This window comes from Belonocnema kinseyi, chromosome 7 (genome assembly GCF_010883055.1).
Source record: "Belonocnema kinseyi isolate 2016_QV_RU_SX_M_011 chromosome 7, B_treatae_v1, whole genome shotgun sequence".
In the NCBI taxonomy this organism is placed as follows: Eukaryota; Metazoa; Arthropoda; class Insecta; order Hymenoptera; family Cynipidae; genus Belonocnema; species Belonocnema kinseyi.
The window spans coordinates 18,802,361-18,822,852 of NC_046663.1; the positions used below are offsets into that span (position 1 = coordinate 18,802,361).

The following is a 20,492-nucleotide window of genomic DNA, read 5'->3' on the forward strand; positions in this document are numbered from 1 at the left end:
GGATTCGAACTAAATTTCTCCAATTTAAAGTAGATTACTTCATGCTATACCTGGACTACTTCAGTTTCAACTTGGATTACTCTATATTAAAAGTAGATTACTACAAAATACTCAAATTCCTTCGGATTACAAGTAGATTATCGTGGATTATTCCGCCTGACAAGCTTACTACTCTGGATTTAAGCTGTATCACTTCAGATTACAACTGGATTACCATTGGATTATTCCGATTACAGGGTTTTCATGCTAAATTAAAACTAGATCGAAGGTGGATTACTCCGGAATACGAGGATTACTCCAAATTACTTGAATTGCTCTTCATAAAATGTAGATTATTATGGATTATTGGCTATGGTTTAGATTACAAGTCAATTATTATGGATTACTCCCGATTAATAGTACATTTTGTTGAATCAGAACAGGATTACTTCAGGTTAGAAGTAGATTACTACAGATTAGACTCGGAGTACTCCAGCTTATAACTGAATTACTTTGGAGTAAAAGTGGAATTTTCCGTTATACTCGAATTACTCCTAATTACTTCGAACTACAAATAGATTATCCTGGATTACTCCTGAGTAGAACTGGATTACTCTGAATCAGAACTGGATTATTCTAGATTACAAGTAGATTATTCCAGATTACAGGTACATTAGTACAAATTAGAACTCAATTATACTGGATTACTTTAAATTGCATGTTGTATATCGTGGATTACACTCGATTTTCTGGATTACACCGGATTACCATTTTAGTTCATCAAAATAATGAAAATAAAGTGTTTAATACCAAAAAAATTGCTCACCAGTAAGGCAATATTCGGCAGTATCAGGAGATCATCTTCTGCACCTGCACTTAGTTCCGGAACATATTCTAGTGGATGAAGTGGAATGGCAGTCAGGGTACCATTATCATTGAATGTCACGTTTCCGTGCTCCATGAGTTCCCTATGATAAAAAAATGTTTTTATTTAATATATAAACGGCAAAAATTTGTAGGTAAAAAAATCATGAGCTAGGTCTCGGATACAAGAAAAAATTAAATGTTTAATCGTATATCTATAAGAAATATATGCAATTAAAAAAAAATTTATGGACAGTTTGAATTTTTTTACTAACAGTTCCTGAAAATTTCAGACTTGAATTTAAAAAGGAAAAATTCAGTTTTGCGATTTGATTGATATAATTTATAAATTCGCAACTCGAAGGATTCGAAACCTGGAAGATTGCTGACTCACCAGCTTCTGAAGGTAAACCGAGATTGCGTCACACGTAACGTGCTTCACACACGCACCGCGATTCACACACGCACCGAGCTTCACACACGCATCGAGCTTCACACACTCACCGAGCGTGTGAAAGCGTATGCGCGGACCCCGTGCAGCCAATCCTAGTTCCCACTAAAATTTTGTTCCCAATTTTAGTAAAAGTTAATCCTTTTTGGTTGAAAATTCAAAGTTTTTATTTCATATTCGTCTTTTCGGGTTAGTTATTTTGGTAGAAAATTCAACTATTGGGTTAACCATTCCATTATCTGTTTTAAAATTCAAATATTTAGTTGACAATTAAGTGCTTTGTAGATAAATTATATTTTTGTTTGAAAGGTCAACTAATTTAGTTGAAAATTAACTTTTCTGCCCAAGATTCAACTATGTGGCTTAAAAATTAAATTTTTATTTAAGAATTAATTTTTTTGTAGAAAGTTTATTTATTTTGTTAAATAGTCGTTTTTTTTGTCGAAAGTGTAACTTTTCATTGAAAATTCGTCTTTCTAGATAGAAAAATCATCTCTTTTGTTTAACGTATTTTATTATTTGTTTCAAGATTTAATTATTTTGTTGCAAATGCAATAGTTTTTGTAAAATGTTTTATTTTTTGTTTTAGGATTTAATTATTAATTTTTTTCATTATTAAATTTTTAATTAAATTTTGTATTGAAAGTTAATATTTTCGTGTTGAAAATTCAATGGTTTTATAAGAAATGCTTACTTTTTGCTTAAAAATATAACAGTTTGGAAGAAAATTTAAACCGTTTGGTGAAGAATTAGCTGTTTGGTTGAAAATTAACCTTTCAGATTATTTTTTAAAACTTTTTTGGTTCAAATATTAATTATTTTGTTGAAAATTCATATTTTTTATTTGAAAATGAATGGTTTTGTTAAGAATTAATTTATTGCTGAAAATTCAATTGCTTTGTTGGAAATTTATATTTTAGGTTTAAAATGCATCTTTTTCAATTGAAAATTAAACAATTTGGTAGAAATTTTAATTTTCTGGTTGAAAATTCAACTATATTCTTAAAAATTCGCCGTTCTCGTTCGAAAATTCAAGTGCTTGTTGGAAAATTCGCCTTTTTCGAATTGTTTTTGATTTGAAATTTTAATATTTTTTTTGAAACATTAACTATTATATTTTTGGTTAAAAAATCATCTTTTTTGGTTGAAAAGTCAAATACTTGATTGAGAATTAAACTACATTGCTAAAAAAATTAATTTTTTTTGTGTTCGTGGATTTATAATTTTAGTTGAAAATTGATCTCTTTGGCTGAAGATTTAACCAGTCCTTAAAAAGGTTTTTTTTTGGTTGGAAAGTAATTGTTTTAACTGAAAAGTTACGTATTCCATTTTTGCTTAAAAATCTATCTTCCTTAGTTGAAAATTAAACTATTTCTTTGAAAATTATGACTTCTATAGAATTAGGACGCATGACGCAACCTGATGCAACTAACGCGCTGAGAGTGCGGACCTTGAGCTGCTTGTCATGCTTGACTGAGCACGTCATCTCTTTCGCTCCCATGGCTCCTCTTATTAAAAAATTCCGGAGACTATCAGTTCTATGAATATCGAAAATCGGGGTTTCTTATACCGGGAGTTAAGTCTAATTTTACAGATAACATTTTAAAAACAAAAACTTACTTGTAAACATATGGACCAACTTCTTGGAATTTCAACTTCTTGTCTATACCAGCAATGTATTCCTCATGATTGGTGACATTAAAGAGATAAACCTTGAGGTACAAATCGACAGGTGCTAACCTCCAAATATCGAAGATTTCCCCACCCTCTCCGAAAGTCACTTTATACTTGAAAATTAATTCATATGGATTGAAGACCAGAAACAAGCATCCAGATGCAAGTCCCAGAAGGCCCAAGGTCATCAGTATGAATGTACCTGTAATTAGAAATCGTACATTTTAAAGAAATTATTTTTTTAATGCTAATTGAAGAAATTAAAATTTTGTCGTATTTTATTCGTCAGTACAAAAGACTCCTTCTGATAGGTTTGGCGGCAGCATTTGGCAATCCTCCAGTTGCATGAGGGGAAGTTGGGTAGTGGGGGTAGAGCAAAAAGGTAGACGGCGATCCAATGGGTTGTGGATGGCTAGTGCCTATTTGATCACCGTCTACCTGTTTGCTCTACCCCCACTACCCAACTACTCACGCAGCTGTGGGATCGACAGATAAACTACCACTTACCGGAGGCAGCAGTGGGGTCAATAAGGAATAAAATACGAAAAATTTGAAAATTACCAGTGCTTTTTTAGGACATGGAACTGTTATAAAGTAATAAATCGAGGGTCCCTATCTAAATATTTTAGTTTTTAACTTTTCAGATACAGTGTATTTTAGAAAATTCTGTGATTGTAACTGAAAACTAGGTAATGAGTAACTGAATTTTCCTACGTTTTTTAAGGAATCAATGTTATAATCAGAGAATAACTGTAATTGTTAAGGTCTTTTCAGACTAGACGGAGATTTGAATTCAATTTTTTTTTGTTTAAATTAAATTAGAAAAAAATATCTTCTCTGCGTTGGGAATCGAACCACAAACCCTTACATTCCTGGTTTAATGCTTTTCCCATAAGCTGCTAGAAAGATCGACGGAAGAATTCTTTTAAAAATACACGCACTATTTTTCCAGGTGTTACAATTTAAATTTTTCAAGGAATCTGTATTATCATTAGAGAATAAAATAAATTCTTAACGTCTTTTCAGACTAGATGGAGCTATCTGTTTTAGTTGAATCTTTTTATTTGACTCTTAAACTATTTCGTTAAAAATTAATTTTTTGACTGAAAATTTAGTTATTCCATTTATGATGAAAAATTAAAAATTCAACTATTTTTTATTAAAAACTTTTGTTGTTGAACTTTTTTTAAAACTTTATTTTATAAACTTTACAGATTTTTCTAAGTTTTTAAAATTATTTCTTAATTTATGAATTTTTCTCAATTTTATTAAATTATTTTTCAATTTATTAATTTTATAAAATTCTAAACTTTTCAAACATTTTCTTAAATTAAGTATATTTGAACTGAAAAACTGAAAATGTAACTATTCCATTTTTTATTAATTTTTTAAGTTATAGTTTAAAATTTTATTATTTGGTTAAAAATTCATGGATTCGATTGAAAACTCGTCTTTTTGATAGAAAATTAATCCTCTTGGTTAACAATTTTTCCGTTTGTTTAAAAATATTTGGTTGAAAATTAATCTGTTTTAGTTGAAGATTCAGTGAATTTGTTAAAAATTCCTCCTTTTTCAAAATTCATCAATTTGGTATAAAATTAAAATATGTGGTTGAAAATGAACTTTTTTATTTATTTTTATTTTTATTTATTTTTATTTTTACTATTTTCTTGATAAATTTAACTAGTTGATAGAAATTTATCTTTTTTGTTGCAAAACTTCCTGAGAATTTAATTTTTTTAGTCAAAAATTTAAACACTTGGTTGAAAATTAACTTTTCTGATTGAATTTAATATTTTCGAATAAAAGATTCAAGTGCTTTGCGGAAAAATTATCTTTATTTTGAAACTTCCCAAATTTGCTAGAAACTAAAACTATTTGGTTAAAAATTATTTTACTTTTTAAAAGCTTATACCTTTAGTTAAAAATTCTTCTTTATTTGATGACTTAATTTAACGACAAATGATTTATTTGACTTGTTGACAAATTGATTTATTGTTATCAGGGTCGACAATATCGTTAATCATATCAAGGAAAAGATTGTGCTTCACATTCGCTATTAGATTTTTCTCGAAATAAAACTTGTTATCCTTCGAAACAATTTTAAAAGAGGATAATAATTTTATTCAGAGCTAAAAAACAGTTTTTTTTTATTATTCTTATGAGTATGGAATCTTACAAACAATTTTGCTGGAAAATTTTCAACTCTCTAAAGCCGACAAGTTTTCTACCAATATTTTTAAAATAAGTTTCATCATTCAGCTGGACCGAAAAATCAGTAAATTTATTTTTTTTAAGAGGAATTTCACAAATTTTCAGCAAAAAATTTTTTTTATTTATCTCTTAAATTCTAAGATATAGTTTTGAAGACATAAACAAGTTTAAATTAAAAGCGTTTGAATTTGAAAATTTTTTATTGAAATAACGTTTAAATTGATCCACTATAAATATAAGTTCAGTCATGATTTTTAAAGTCAACTATAGTGCTAGTACTAAAAATTGAACAATAATAAATTATTTTACAAGATAATTCATGAAATTAAAAATCTTTTTTTGCCGTTGAAAATTAATTTTTAACTGAAAATTTCACTTTCTAATCTTAAGTGAAAATTTTGTCCATTTTTAGTTGAAAATCTAATTTTTTTGTTTGAATGCATTTCCTTTGGATACAAATTTAACGATTTTGTTGAAAATTAGTTTTCTTCTTGTTGAAAATTGATATTTTCACTTGAAAATCCAACTTATTGGTTGAAAAATTGATATTTTTAGTTGGAAGATTCCATTTATTTGTTGAAAATTGATCATTTTATTTGAAAATCCAATTTTTAAGTTGAAAATTTATATTTTTGGTTTATTATCCATTTTTTGGTTAAAAACTGATATTTTTAGTTGAATATCCAATTTTTTGGTTGAAAATTGATATTTTGGATTGAAAAACCAATTTTTTTGCAAAATATGAATATTTTTAGTTAAAAGTGTAAGTTTTCTGGTTGAAAATTAATTTTTTAAGTTTAAAATCCAATTGTTTTGTTAAACATTTATATTTCAAGCTGTAAATTCAATTTTTTGGTAAACATTATTATTTTTAGTTAAAAATTCAATTTCTTGGTTCAAAATTAATATATTTAGTTGAAAATCCAATTCTTTTGTCGAAAAATGATATTTTTAGTTGAAAATACAATTTTTGAGTTTGAAAATTAATATTTTTAGTGGAAAACACTATAGCTGTTTGGTTAAAAATTCATCTCCTTTCGATGAAAATTGAAATATTTTTTTGAAAATTCGTTTTGTTGGTTGGAAATTAATTTTTAATTGAAAATTTGGCTTTTAAATTTTAGGTGGGAATTTTTTTTTAGTTCAAAATCCAATTCTTCTGCTGAATATTGATATTTTTAGAGTAACATCTAATTTTGTTATTAAAAATTTATATTTTTAGTTAAAAATCCAATTTATTGTTTAAAAATGAAATTTTTAGTTAAAAATCCATTTTTTGTGTTAAAAATTGATATTTTTAGTTAAAAATCCAATGTTGTTGTTGGAAATCGATATTTTTAATGGAAAATCAAATTATTTAGTTGAAAATTAATATTTTTAGTTGAAAATACAACTTTTTGGTTGAGATTAATCTTCTATGGATGAAAATTGAACTCTTTTTGTAAAAATTCGTTTTGTTGGTTGAAAATTAATTTTTAACTAACGATTTAACTTTTCAATTTTAAGTGGAAAACTCGTATTTTTTAGTTGAAAATTGAAATTTTTAGTTTAAAATCAACTTTTTTTAAATTTATCTCTTTTGGATAAAAAATTGCATTATTTTGTTGAAAACAAGTTTTTTTTTTAAATTTGATATTAATGAGTTGGAAAATTCCATTTATTGGTTAAAAATTAATATTTTTAGTTAAAAATTTCATTTTTGTTGTTGAAAACTGATATTTTTAGATAAAGATACCATTTTTAAGTTGATAACTAATATTTTTGGTTGAAAATCAAATTTTTTGAATGCAAATGTATATTTTTTATTAAAAATTCAATTTTTCGGTTATAAATTTATATTTTAAGTTGAAAATACTGCTTCTTTTAGCTTGAGAGTTCATCTCTTTTGAATATGAATTTATCTACTTTGTTAAAAATTCGTTTTTTTAATTAAAAATTTACTTTTGAATGAAAATTTAACTTTTGAATTGTAGGTAGAAAATTTGTCTTGTTTAATTGAAAATCAAATATTGCGGTTAAAAATTAATATTTTCCGTTAGAGATTTCCATTCTTTGGTTAAAAATTTATATTTTCTTTTGAAAAGTCAATTTTTTGGTTGAAAATTAATATTTTCAGTTGGAAATACATACTACTACTTTTCGTTTGAGATTTCTTCTCCTTTGGATGCAAATTGTATAAATTTTTTGAAAAATCTTTTTTTTGTTGAAAATTTTATTTTTGTTTAAAAATTAATTTTTTTGGTTAAAACCTAATATTTTTGGTTGAAAATTGGTATTTTAGTTAAAAATCCAATCTTTTGTTTGATAATTGATATATTTAGCAGAAAAAAACACTAGCACTATTTGGTTAAAAATTCGTGTCAGTCTATAATTCAGGATTTTTTATTTTAATTATAAAAAATATTTTTTTGATTGTAAAAAACTTTGGGAATTCTGAAAATGTATAAAAATCTTGTTATATGTAAATCAATGAGGATTGTGTAGACTGGACAAGGTCGAAGCATCCAATCAAGAAGCAGGAAAAAAATCCGCATTCCTTAAAGGAAAACGGATTCCCCTCGAGACAAAGACGAGTAGTCAAGTCGTTTTGAGAAAAGATTTATAGGTTCCCGGGAAGAAACAACATGTGCTCTCAAATCCTTTGTTGCTTTGTAAATTTGCCTCCGACTATTTTTTTTTTTTTAATACGAATCGACTCATGCTACTAGCTCGAATATAAAGTGTCATTTAATCAGGTGATTCAGAAAGGGATCACGTATTTAAAAGGATCCTTGTGAAGCACTATGGCGCTGCTTTTCTTCGTGCAGGTCGCAATAATAGCTTATCGTCCGACTTTTTCGATATTTTTTTTAAATTCGAAATTTTTCAAATTTTTGAAAAAAAATGCGAACTATTGAATTGATAACTTTAGTTGAAAATCCAATCTTTTGGTTGAAAATTGATATTTTTAATTGAAAACCCAATTTTGTCGTTAAAAATTAATATTTTTAGTGAGAAACATTACAATTTTTTGATTGAGAGTTCATCTCCGTTGGATGAAAATTAAACCAATTTGTTGAAAATTCGTTTTTTTTTGGTTAAAAATTAATTATTAATTGAAAATTTAACTTTTCAATTTTAGATGCAAAATTTGGTTGGTAATCTAATTTTTAAATTGAAACTTGATATTTTCAGTTGAAAATTCCATTTTTTGGTTAAAAATGAATTTTTACCTGAAAATTTATCTCTTCAATTTTATGTTGAAAATTTTAGTTAAAAATTCCGGTTTTTATTGCAAAATGATATTTTTACTTAAAAATCAAAATATTCGGTTGAAAAATGATAGTTTTAGTTGAAAATTCCATTTTTTGGTTGAAACTTGTTATTTTTAAATTCAATATCCAATTTTTTGATTGAAAATTGGTATTTTTAGAGTAAAATCCAATTTTTTGTTAAAAATTGATATTTTTAGTTGAAAATCCAATTTTGCGGTTAAAAACTAATATTTTTAGTTGAAAATACAAACCGCTTGTTGGACATTGATAATTTTAAAGAAAAATCGAAATTTTTGATTAAAAATTGATATTTTTATTAAAAAATCCAATTTTTGATCAATCATTTATATTCTTTGTTTGAAAATTCAATTTTGTTGTTGAAAATTAATATTTTTAGTTGAGCATACAATTTCTTGGTTAAAAATTGATGTTTTTATTTGGAAATACATATTAATACGTTTCGGTTCGGAGTTTATGTCCTGTGAACGGCAATTGAACTATTTTTGAAACTTCGTTTTCTGTTTAAAACTTAAATTTTAACTGAAACTTTAACTGTTCAATTTTATGTGGAAAATTTGTCTTTTTTAGATGCAATCTAATTTTTGGCTTAGAAATTAATATCTTCAGTTAAAAATTCCGTTTTTTATTGCAAAATTATATTTTTAGTTAGAAATCAACATGTCAGGTTGAAAATTGATATTTTTAGTTGAAAATTCCATTTTTTTCTCGAAAATTGATATTTTCAATTCAAAATACAATTTTCTAATTGAAAATTGATATTTTTGGAGTAAAATCCAGTTTTTTTCAAAATTGATATTTTTATTTAAAAATCCAATTTTGTGGTTGAAAATTAACATTTCTAGTGGGAAATACTACAGATTTTTGGTCGAGAATTCATCTTTTATGGATGAAAATGGAACTGTTTTGTTGAAATTTCATTTTGTTGGTTGAAAATTTATTTTTGACTGAAAATTTAACTTTTCAATTTTAGGTGGAAAATTTGTCTTGCTTAGTTGAAAATCGAATTTTCTGTTTAAAAATGAATATTTTTAGTTAAAAATCCAATTTTGTTGTTGAAAATTATTATTTTCAGTTGAAAATTCACTTTTTTGGTTGAAAATTAATATTTTTAGTGGGAAATACTATAACTTTCTGCTTGAGAATTTATCTCCTTTGGATGGCAATTGAACTTTTTTGAAAATTCATTCTGTCCTTTGGATGAAAATTGAACTGTTTTGTTCAAAATTCGTTTTGTCCTTTGGATGAAAATTGAACTGCTTTGTTGAAAATTCATTTAGTTGGTTGAAAATTAATTTCCAACTGAAAATTTAACTTTTCAATTTTAGGTGGAAAATTTGGCTTCCTTAAATGAAAATTGATATTTTTAGTTAAAGATTTCAATTTTAGGTTAAAAATTGATATTTTTGTTTGAAAATACAATCTTTTGGTTAAAAATTATGATTTGGGTTTTTGTAAATTAATATTTTTAGTTAAAAATCGAATTTTGTTGGTGAAAATTAATATTTTCAGTTGAAAATCCACTTTTTTGGTTGAAAATTAATATTTTTAGTGGGAAATACTACAACTTCCTGTTTGAGAATTCATCTCCTTTGGATGACAATTGAACTATTTTTTTGAAAATTCGTTTTGTTGGTTGAAAATTAATTTTTAACTGAAAATTTAACTCTTCAACTTTACTTTGAAAATATTTTTTTTAAGGTGGAAATCTAATTTTTGTTTGGAAATTTATATTTTTAGAATAAAATTCCTTTTTTTATTATAAAATGATATTTTTAATTGAAAATCAAAATCTTTGGTCGAAGATGAATATTTTAAATTGAAAATCAAATCTTTTGGTTGAAAATTGATATTTTTAGTTGATGATCCAATTTTGTTGTTGAAAATTATATTTTTAGTGAGAAACAACATTTTTAGTAAAGAATTACATTTTTTGGTCGGTTGGGAGTTTATAACTTTTGAAAGACAATGGAACTATTTTTTGGAAAATTCGTTTTTTGGTTAAAAATTAATTTTTAACTGAAAATTTAACTCTTAAATTTCATTTCGAAAATTTGCCTTTTTTAGTTGAAAATCCAACTTTTTGGTTAAAAATTGATATTTTTAGTTCAAAATCCAATTTTTGTTGAAGATTGATATTTTGAGAGTAAAAAGTAATTTTTTGTGCAATCCAATTTTTTTTTGTTAACAATCCAATTTTTCGATTAAAATTGATATGTTTAGTTAAAAGTCTAATTTTTTGTTGAAAATTCGTTTTGATGGTTGAAAATTAGTTTTTAAATGAAAATTTAAATCTTCAATTTTAGGTGGAAAATTGGTCTTGGTTAGTTGAAAATTAGATTTTATAGTTAAAAATTGATATTTTTAGTTAAAGATTTTAATTTTTTGTTGAAAATGAAGATTTGGGTTTTTTTTTAAATTTAACAGGTTTATTTGAAAATTCTATTTTTGGTTGAAAATCTATATTTTTCGTTTAAAATTTAATTTTTCGGTTAAAAATTGATATTTTTATTTAAAAATCCAATTATTTGGTAAAATTGGTATTTTTAGTTAAAAATTCAATTATGTTGTTGAAATTGCCGTTTTTTATTGCAAAATTATATGTTTAGTTGAAAGTCAAAATGTTTGGTTGAAAATTAATATTTTCAGCTGAAAATCTAATTTTTTTGTTGAAAAGTGATATTTTTAGTTTAAAATCCATTTTTTGGTTAAATATTGATATTTTTAGATGAAAATCCAATTCTTTTGTTGAAAATTGACATTTTTTGAATAAAATCTATTTTTTCGGTTATAAATCGATATTTTTAGTTGAACGCCGAATTTTTTGCTGAAAATTACTATTTTTAGTGGAAAATACTACAAATTTTTGGTTAAGAATTTATCTCCTTTGGATTAAAATTAAACTGTTTTGTTCAAAATTCGTTTTGTTGGCTGAAAATTAATTTTTATCTGAAAATTCAGGAATTAATTTTAATTAAAAAATTTAACTCATCAACTTTAGGTGGAAAATTTGATTGGAAATCTAGTTTTTAGTTTTTTTGGAGTAAAATCCAATTTTTTGGTTAAAAATGAATAGTTTTAGTCAAAAATCCAATTTTTTCTTAAAAATTGATATTTTTAGATAAAAATTGATATCATTAGTTAAAAATTCAATTTGCGTTGTTGAAAATTGATATTCTTAGTTGAAAATTCAATTTTTGGGTTAAAAATGGATATTTTTATTTAAAAATTCAATTTTTCGGTAAAACTGATATTTTTTGTTAAAAATCTAATTTTATTGCTGAAAATTGATATTTTTAGTTAAAAATCAAATTTCTTGGTAGAAAATTAATATTTTAAGTGGGAAATACTACAACTTTCTGGTTGAGAAATCATCTCCTTTGAATGACGATTGAACTATTTTTTTTTAATTCGTTTCATTGGTTGAAAATTAATTTTTAACTGAAAATTTAACGCTTCAATTTTATGTGGAAAATGTGTGTTTTTTTAGGTGGAAATCTAATTTTTGTTTGGAAATTTGTATTTTCAGCATAAAATTTCGTGTTTTATTGCAAAATTATATTTTTTGTTGAAAATAAAAATTTTTGGTTGAAAATGAATATTTTTCATTGAAAATCCAATTTTTTGGTTGTTAAAAATTTGACGACTAAAAAAAAGATTAAAAAGGCATTAAGTTTTTACATAAAAATATTGTTTTATTTATTTCTATACAGCACTTCACCTTTAAAAAGCATTTTTTAAACTTTTAAATGTAATACGATAAATGCATGTAACATTTTTTTGACTAAATGTTATTATTTATAATTATATAACCAGTAGCTGTTCTACAATTTATATTAGGGCAGCGTGAAATTCCTTGGACGTTTTGGAACGACTTTATTAATTTTTTTGTAAAAACCGGTTTCAGATCATGCGTATACCGGAATTATTCTAGAAGATGTTTCCAGTTTCCCAATGCCATCCGATAGAGATCACGCTTTTTGCGGCGTACATCGAAATTTCCGGTTCAGAATCACGTTCATTTAGCATAAATTCCTGGCTAATAAATAAAAAAATTTAATTCAGCGATTCGCGAGCAATGGTCAGTTAACAGTGATTATGAACTCACCTAAACTTGAATTTCTGATGGTAATACGTCATCTTGTTCGACATCTCGTCTTATAGTAGAATATTTTTTATAACAAAATACAAATTGTAAATAAATATTTAATTTTTAATTTTGCTTCTTTAAAAGTTTTAGGTCCATATAATTTTCTTAAGATTTAAAAAAAATTCAGCATTTTTTAAAAAGATTTTAGATATGCCAAAAGTCAGAATTTCAACAAAAAATTTAATTGTCAACCAAAATAAGTAAAATGTGGATTTAATGTCGGTTTTGGGGCTTCCAATTAGTATAAATTCAGAGTCTTGGAACTATTTTTCTTCCTTCCTGGGTTTCTCTCTGGTTTATCACGCCTGAGTGAACACATAAATCTAGAATTACTAAAACTGGGTTCGCCTATAGTTGAGTTTTTTTTTACCGAAGAAGATTAATTTTCACTATTTGAATTTCAATGCAAAAATGTAATTTTTCATAAGAATCGAAGTTTCTAGAAAATAGTTCAATTTTGTAAATCGCAAATATTAATTTTCAAAGGAATAAATTAATTGTCTACCAAACAAAATTTTTACATTGTCAACCGAAGAATTTTCAACTAAAACGATCAATCTTCAATCAAAAGAATGAATTTTTAACAAATTAGATGAATCCTCGATAAAAAAGATTATTTTTAGAACTAGATTTAATCGTAACAAAAATTTTTTATTAAAAAATAGTTAAATTTATGTAAAAAAAAAGAATTTTCAACAATATAGTTGAATTTTCCGCCAATAAAGATTTTTCAGTCAGAAAGAAATAGAATTTCAACCAAACTATAATAAAAAAGTAAAAATAATTTTTAATTAAAAATAAAAATTTCGAATAACTATTACATTTTTAAGTATGTGTGTTTCTAATTAATTTAGAGTCTTGGAACTATTTTGCCTCTCCCTTGGGTCTCTTCCTGTTTATCACGCCTGAGTGACCACTTAAATCTAGAATTACTAAATCCTGATTCGTCTGTAGTTGACATTGTTAACCAAAGAGAAAAATTTTCAACTAAAATGGTAAATCTTCAAACAAAAGAATTAATTTTTAACAAGTTAGATGAAACCGCGATAAAACAAAATTGTTTTTCAACTATGATTTATTCATAACCAACAATTTTTTTATTTAAAAACAGTTGAAATTATCTAAAAATCGAATTTTCAACAATATAGTTGAATTTTCCACCAATAATGATTTTTCAGACTCCTGAGTTTATTCAAAAAGATTTTTGAAGATTTAAGATATGTCAAAAGTCAAAATTCAAACAATAAATTTAATTTTTAACCAAAAAAATTAAAATCTGGATATAAAGTCGGTTTTGAGGCTGATAATGAACATAAATTCAGAGTTTTAGAACTATTTTTTCTCGCTTCTGGTTCTCTCTGTTTTATCACGCCTGATTGAACAATAAGCCTAGACTTACTAAATCCAGTTTCATATGTAGTTGAGTTTTTTTACCAAAGAAGATTAATTTGTACTATTAGAATTTTAACGCAAAAAATTTGTTTAATGGTAGTTGAATTTATTTAAAAAAAGATGAATTTTCAACCACACAGTTGAATTTTTCACCAATAAAGATTTTTTTAGTCTAGAAAGAAAAAGAATTTCATCCAAATTATTGTGAAACCTTTCAAAATATTGAAAAACTATCAATATTTTATTTCGATATCTTCAAAAATCTAAATTTCTCAAAACATTTTTTAAACCTTTTCAGGCTTTGAATTAATTTTGAATATTTGAAAAGCAGAAATTAAAAAGACATTTTTTAGTTTAAAATTCGTAAAGTTCACTCAGGCGTGATAAAACAGAGAGAAAACCAGGAGGGAGGAAAAATAGTTCCAAGCCTCAGAATTTATACTAATTGCCAGTCCCAAAACCGACATTTAAAGGTGTACAATTGGGAAGATTTGCAATTTAAACATTCTAATTATGTATAAATCAAAAATCAATAAATTCTTAACGTGAAGCATAAAAATTTGAGAATTTTTAGTTGTAAATTGAAAAAAAATTATTTTTGGTTAATTTGAACGATTTGCAGTTGCAAAAAATTTATACATTTAAAATATGCAAATACAGTCGCTAATTAATTGAAACCCCCGGCCCCGCCAAGAAATTGGTTAACTGTTTCGACTTTTTTTAAAAATATAAGATTCGGAAGTTAACCAATAAGGTGATAAAAATCGACCTTCGTATTTATTCTCTAATTAGCGGGAGGCCATTGAAATACTAAAAATATTGCTAATTTTTTTCTCGAGTTCCTAAGAAATAGATTCTAAAAAAAAGTTCAAATTTACTTTGAGTTATAAATTAAAATGAATTTTGAACTCTGACCTGTATATCTTTAGAATTGAAGACTTGAATAGTTTTTAATTTGTAAAATTTACAATTAAAAGTGTTGCAATTTTTGAGTTTTACTATTGAGAGTTTTGTAATTTTCCTGCCTGACATTTAATTTTTATTTAATTCGGAACATTTACAATTAAAAAAAAAATAGATTAAAAAAAGAGATTTGAAAAGAAATAGTAATTTTAAACAAAATGGTAAAGTTTGGAACCAAATTTTTTTTAAATTTCAAATAAGAAATGGTTAAATTCTACTAAAAAAACAATTTACAAGAATAGAGTTGAATTTTCAACCGCGAAAGATTCTTCGGTCAATGGAGAAGCAAAATTAAGCGAAGTTTTTAAATTTCAAGTCAAAAAGGTGAATTTTCTACAGAACAGTTGAATTTTTAATAAAAAGGTCATTTTAAAAAATGTCAGTTTGATTTGAACAAACTTTATTTCATTTTTACAACGAATTCTTGAACCAAACAAATTAAATAAATATGGTTTTTGTTTAATTTAAATAAATTTTATTTGCATCAAATAAAATTTGTTTGAATTAATATAAGGTTAGTTTAATTCAATTAAAAATGTGCTTTAATCAAACAAACTCTATTAAAAAAAATTTGATTGCTTAAAAAAAAAAAATCAATAATCTGTTACTCATTTACAAAGTAATTTTGTAACCACTGTCGTTACCAAAAAATAGTCGTCAAAATAACTATAGTTAAAAAAAACAATTACTTCACATCACTTTTTGTTTCTAACAAAAAAATTAAATTAAATTTATATATTATAATATTATTAAGATTAATAGTTATTTCATTAATAAAAATTATTAATTTTAATTATAAATTAATTTTTAATAAATTAAATAATATTTAAAGAATATTAAAAAATTGAAATTGACTATAAATAATTGTTTTTTCTAGCGATTCTTAGGAACAAAATTCAAGGTCTTTGCCAGGTTTTCCAGGTCAAGAAATCAAAATTTTCTTAGTCTCCTTTTTTACATAAAATAATGAAATTTCAGTGAAATCTTTGAGAAATCTTTTGGCATTTTTCAAAGCTTTTGTAAAATCTTTGAAATTCTTGAAATCTTTGTGAACTCTTTCAAAATCTTTGTTTGCGGAATCTTTTGTGTTTGTTTAAAATCATTGAAGTCTTTTGAAATCTGCTGAAATGTGTTGAAACTTTTTAAAATGGCTTAAAATATTTGAAATGTTTTGAAATTCTTGAAACATTTTGAAATCCTTAAGAATTCTTTAAAATATTTCAGAAATATTTTGTAATCGTTTGAAATCTTGTCAAACATTTTTAAATCATTTGAAAATTTTAAAATGGTTTTAAATCCTTGAAATCTGGTGTTCTGCACCCTTATTGAAATCTTTGAAATTCTCGTATTGTCTTGAAATCTTCATGAATGTTTAATGAAGTCTTTGAAATTTTTGTGAAATTTTTTAACATCTCCTAAAAAATTTTGAAGTTATTTAAAATCTTTGAAATATTTTGAAAACTTTAAAAACGTTTAAAAGTTTTTAAATTTTTGTACAATGTTCGAACTCTTAGCGAAATGTTCAAAACCTTTGAAATCTTTTGAAATCTTCGTGAATTCATTGGAATTATTACAAATCTTAGTAAAACCTTTTGATATCTCCTAAAAAATTTTGAAATTGTTTAAAATATTTGAAATGTTTTACAATCTTAGAAATGTGGTTTAATATACCCTTTTTAAAATCCTTAAATTTTTTTTTAATTTTTGAAATCTTTGTGAAATGTTCGAAATCTTAGGGGAATTTATGCGAAAACTGTTTAATTTAGTGTAGACGCCTGTTTTGAATGTTTGAAATTCTTGAAATCTTTGTGAAATATTTTGAAATATTTATAAAATCTTTATTGAATCTTTGTTTGGAAAATCTTTTGTATTCGTTGAAGTCATTCAATTATTTGAAATATTTTGAAATCTTCTAAAATATTTCAAAACCTCTTGAAATCGTTTCAAATTTTTTAAATCTTTTAAATCTGGTGTACTGTATCCTTTTTTAAATATTTGAAATCCTTTAAATCTTTAAAATTTTTAAATGTTTGTGAAATTGTTGTGAAATCTTTATTGAAATCTGGCGTGCGCCTTTTTTAAATCGTTAACATCCGTGAAATCTTTATAAAATGTTAAAGATATTTAAAATATTTTGAAATCTTCACAAATATTTTGTCTTTTGAAATCTGTTGTACACTCAAAAACCGAGTGGTCAATCCCTCGAAAAATCCGTTGTATGGCCATGGCTTATTCTAATTCTGAAACCGAATTAACATCAAAATTTTAAATATAAATTTTTATAATTTTTGAGTTGAACACCTCAACAAAAAAAATTTTAAATATCTTTAATTATTCTGTAATAAACAAAAGATTAATTATATCTTGACGAATAAAAAAATGTTCGGTAGCAAGAATTTTTTCTAAACGTTTCTTTCATACTAGGCTAAAAGATTTTAATTACTTTTCTCATTTCGATAAAATTACTGCTTTGAAAGAGAAAAAAAGAATGATTGAAATTCAAGATTTTCGTGAAAAAATCAAGGAGATTTCCAGGTTTTCAAGGTTTAAAACAAATTCAAGGAGAGTTCCACGTCTTCAAGGGTTTCAAGGTCACTAGACACCCTGTAATTTAATTAAACAAAACGTATGTTAATTACACGAACAAAAATTTGTTTTACCCGATAGAAAAGAAATAAAACATTGAAGTTTTACAAAGGATTTGTTTGATTATAAAAATAACTTTGTGTGATCAAAATGAAATTGTTTAAATAAAAAAAAATTTGTTTGATTCAAATAAAAGTTTTGTTTCAATAGCGCTAAGTGTATTTAAAGAAATTTTGTTGATTGAATCAAACACTTTTTTTATGTCTACAATGTCTTTTGTTTTGTGTCACGCCTATCTGAAACGATGAACTTACTTTCTAACTTCACACAGAAACATTGATAGTCTCGGCTTCAAACATGAAGAAAATTGCACTCCGCTCATACATCATCAATTGCATAAGTATCATAACGATAAATCTGCGTTGCAGTACTAAATTATTTAGAACACTGTATTGGGTCAAATTATCTTTTTACGCCTTAAGTGTGCACTGAGAAAAATGATTATCGGATTAAAAAAAAAATTAGAATAAAAACTTTTTTCATTTAAACAAAACTCAAAATTAAAGAAATTTAAACGTGATTAAAATAAAATTTGAAATCCTATTTAACGGAGAATGGTCAAATTAATGTGCAGAATTCCTGAAAATAAAACCAAGAATTAAACAACCATATTTGGACAAGCGCCATAAAATGTTACTATTGAAATTTAAAAAAAGATAAAAATGATTTCTACCTGAAAAAACAATTTTCCCCTTCTCATTTTAATATCCTCTTCTTTATAATTGTCCAAAGGAAAAAATTGTTTTCTTTTTTTCAATAGAAACATTTTATGGTGGTTGTACAAATTTGATCGTTGGATTCTTGGTTTTATTTTCAGGAATTCTACACATTAAACAAAACTCTTACTTGTATTTAACCACTTTTTTTCGATTTAAGCATTTTTTTATTCACACAAAATTTCTTTGAATTAAACAAATTGTTTTTTAAGCCTGAACATATTATTTCTTTGATATATTTTTGTTTAAATTAAGAGAAAACAAAATTTGTTTAAATCAAGCAAACATTGTCACAAGTGCGGATATCATACTTGACATATCGAAATGAGAAATAAAAAATTCTTTACATGTTGTGTAAAAAATAAGAACGTCAATTGTAAACAGTAGCTAATTTTACATGTCAGTATGAATAATCGATTGCAACTTATCAAGCAAGTAATTAGCCGTTTTTTTCAATTAACATCCTTGATTATCAATTGAAGCACCAACATGAAAAAAGCTGAAAAAACACTGAGAAAAGTGGATGTTAAAATGAAAAAAAATTTTTTTCTGATATAGGGTCATGCAAATGTTTGATTGATTAAAACACATATTTGTTTCACTTACATAAAATTTATTTGGTTTGAATGCACCAATTGATTATTTGTCTATTTACATAACTGAAATAAATTTTATTTCATGTATACAAATTCTTAAACTTCTTAACTTTTTTGTTGAAAATTTGTTTTGTTTGGTTAAAATTTAACTTTTGGTTTTAGTTGAAAATTTGAATAAATTTCTATTAAGTTTTGACCGCAGTGTTTTTTTAAAAATCTTTCTAATGTTTTCGATTGGAAATTTACAATTGAACGCACCGATATAAATGAATTTAATTTAATTTTTGCTGAATTTTTTATTGACATAAATACATTTTTTTAAGTAATACGAACATTTTTTCCACTACAGTAATTTGAATTAATTAAAAATATTCTATTTTATACATAAAAAAGTCTTGAATATCCAATTCAAGGAAGCACTGTTTATGATAAAAGAAGATAAGGCAAATACAAAGTTGTTTGCAAAAATTACGTAAGGCAGATCAAAGTTTTAATATTAAAAAAAAATATACACATTTAATACCTATTGTGCAGTGCTATATATAAATTGAATAAATACCAGCAGATTAAAGATTTTCAATAGATATTTACATTCTCCGTTTTTTCTAACGTACCTGACCTCACGAACTTTAATCTCACGATGAATCAGTAGTGTCTATTATAATTCACATTGACAGTTCAATGTTGTGCATAAATTCTGTTTGATTATATATATACCTAATGATCAATAAATAATTTGTTTCTCAATTCTATTATCAATAACGTCGTTTTTTTGGCCCCTAAATGATTGGGCTAAAAATACGCTCGATTGTACTTTTAATATGATTCACAAACTCCTGAAACGATTCCCCAAATGAGCGTTTTATTATAGAAAAAACACGGCATTTACAGTGGAATTTTACATTCGTCTACGCATTGAAATTTATCAATATATTTCACCATAGAACGATCATTAAGAAATATGTGAATTTGAATCCATGTTTTTTATGCTTTCTCTGCTAAAATCTTCAAGAAATAGTGATCTTGTTGTATTCCAAGTTCAAAAGGTGTAGCATAATTAGAAAAAAGGAACTTTATACTGATTCATATGCTAGGTTGTTCATTAATAAATAAGGTCGAAGCAAATATATTTGGAAACATAAAGTTTAATTTTTACAGGATTATGTGACATACTTGAATATTTTTCATTATAATTTGATGTGATGTTTCTGTCAGGATACATGCTATGTCAAAATTATGCATAATACATAAAGCTACTTATAAACTATTCTTAACCTACCTTAAAACTATTTTCCAGGCTACAAAAAAAAGAGCAGGCTCATTTCTGTTCCAGCCCATTTGATATGTTCTCGAAATAAAATGTTTTTTTCTCAAAATGAGAATAGTTCAAGTGTAAAAATATAACATGAACATAGCAGTATTTTTATTCTCTGATGTCTTATGTTTGTTGCAACTCAAAAAAAACACCGAATCGGCGTACTTTTGAAAAACATTGCTTTTCTGTGTATTTATAAACTAATTAACAACTATCTGTAAACTGTTTTCTTCATGTTATGTGTCATGACTAATTAAAAA

The 20,492-nt window shown here is 25.0% G+C and overlaps 1 protein-coding gene across 1 annotated transcript in view; it reads right to left on the reverse strand.

Moving 5' to 3' along the window:
- LOC117177382 (scavenger receptor class B member 1-like) overlaps positions 1–20,492 on the reverse strand; it is a 133,714-nt gene that overhangs the window by 62,749 nt on the left and 50,473 nt on the right. The window contains exons 2-3 of the mRNA XM_033368032.1: positions 2,915–3,170; positions 806–947 (exon numbers count right to left, since the gene is read on the reverse strand). Coding sequence (XP_033223923.1) covers positions 806–947; positions 2,915–3,170 — 398 coding nt within the window. The remainder of the gene's footprint in view (positions 1–805; positions 948–2,914; positions 3,171–20,492) is intronic.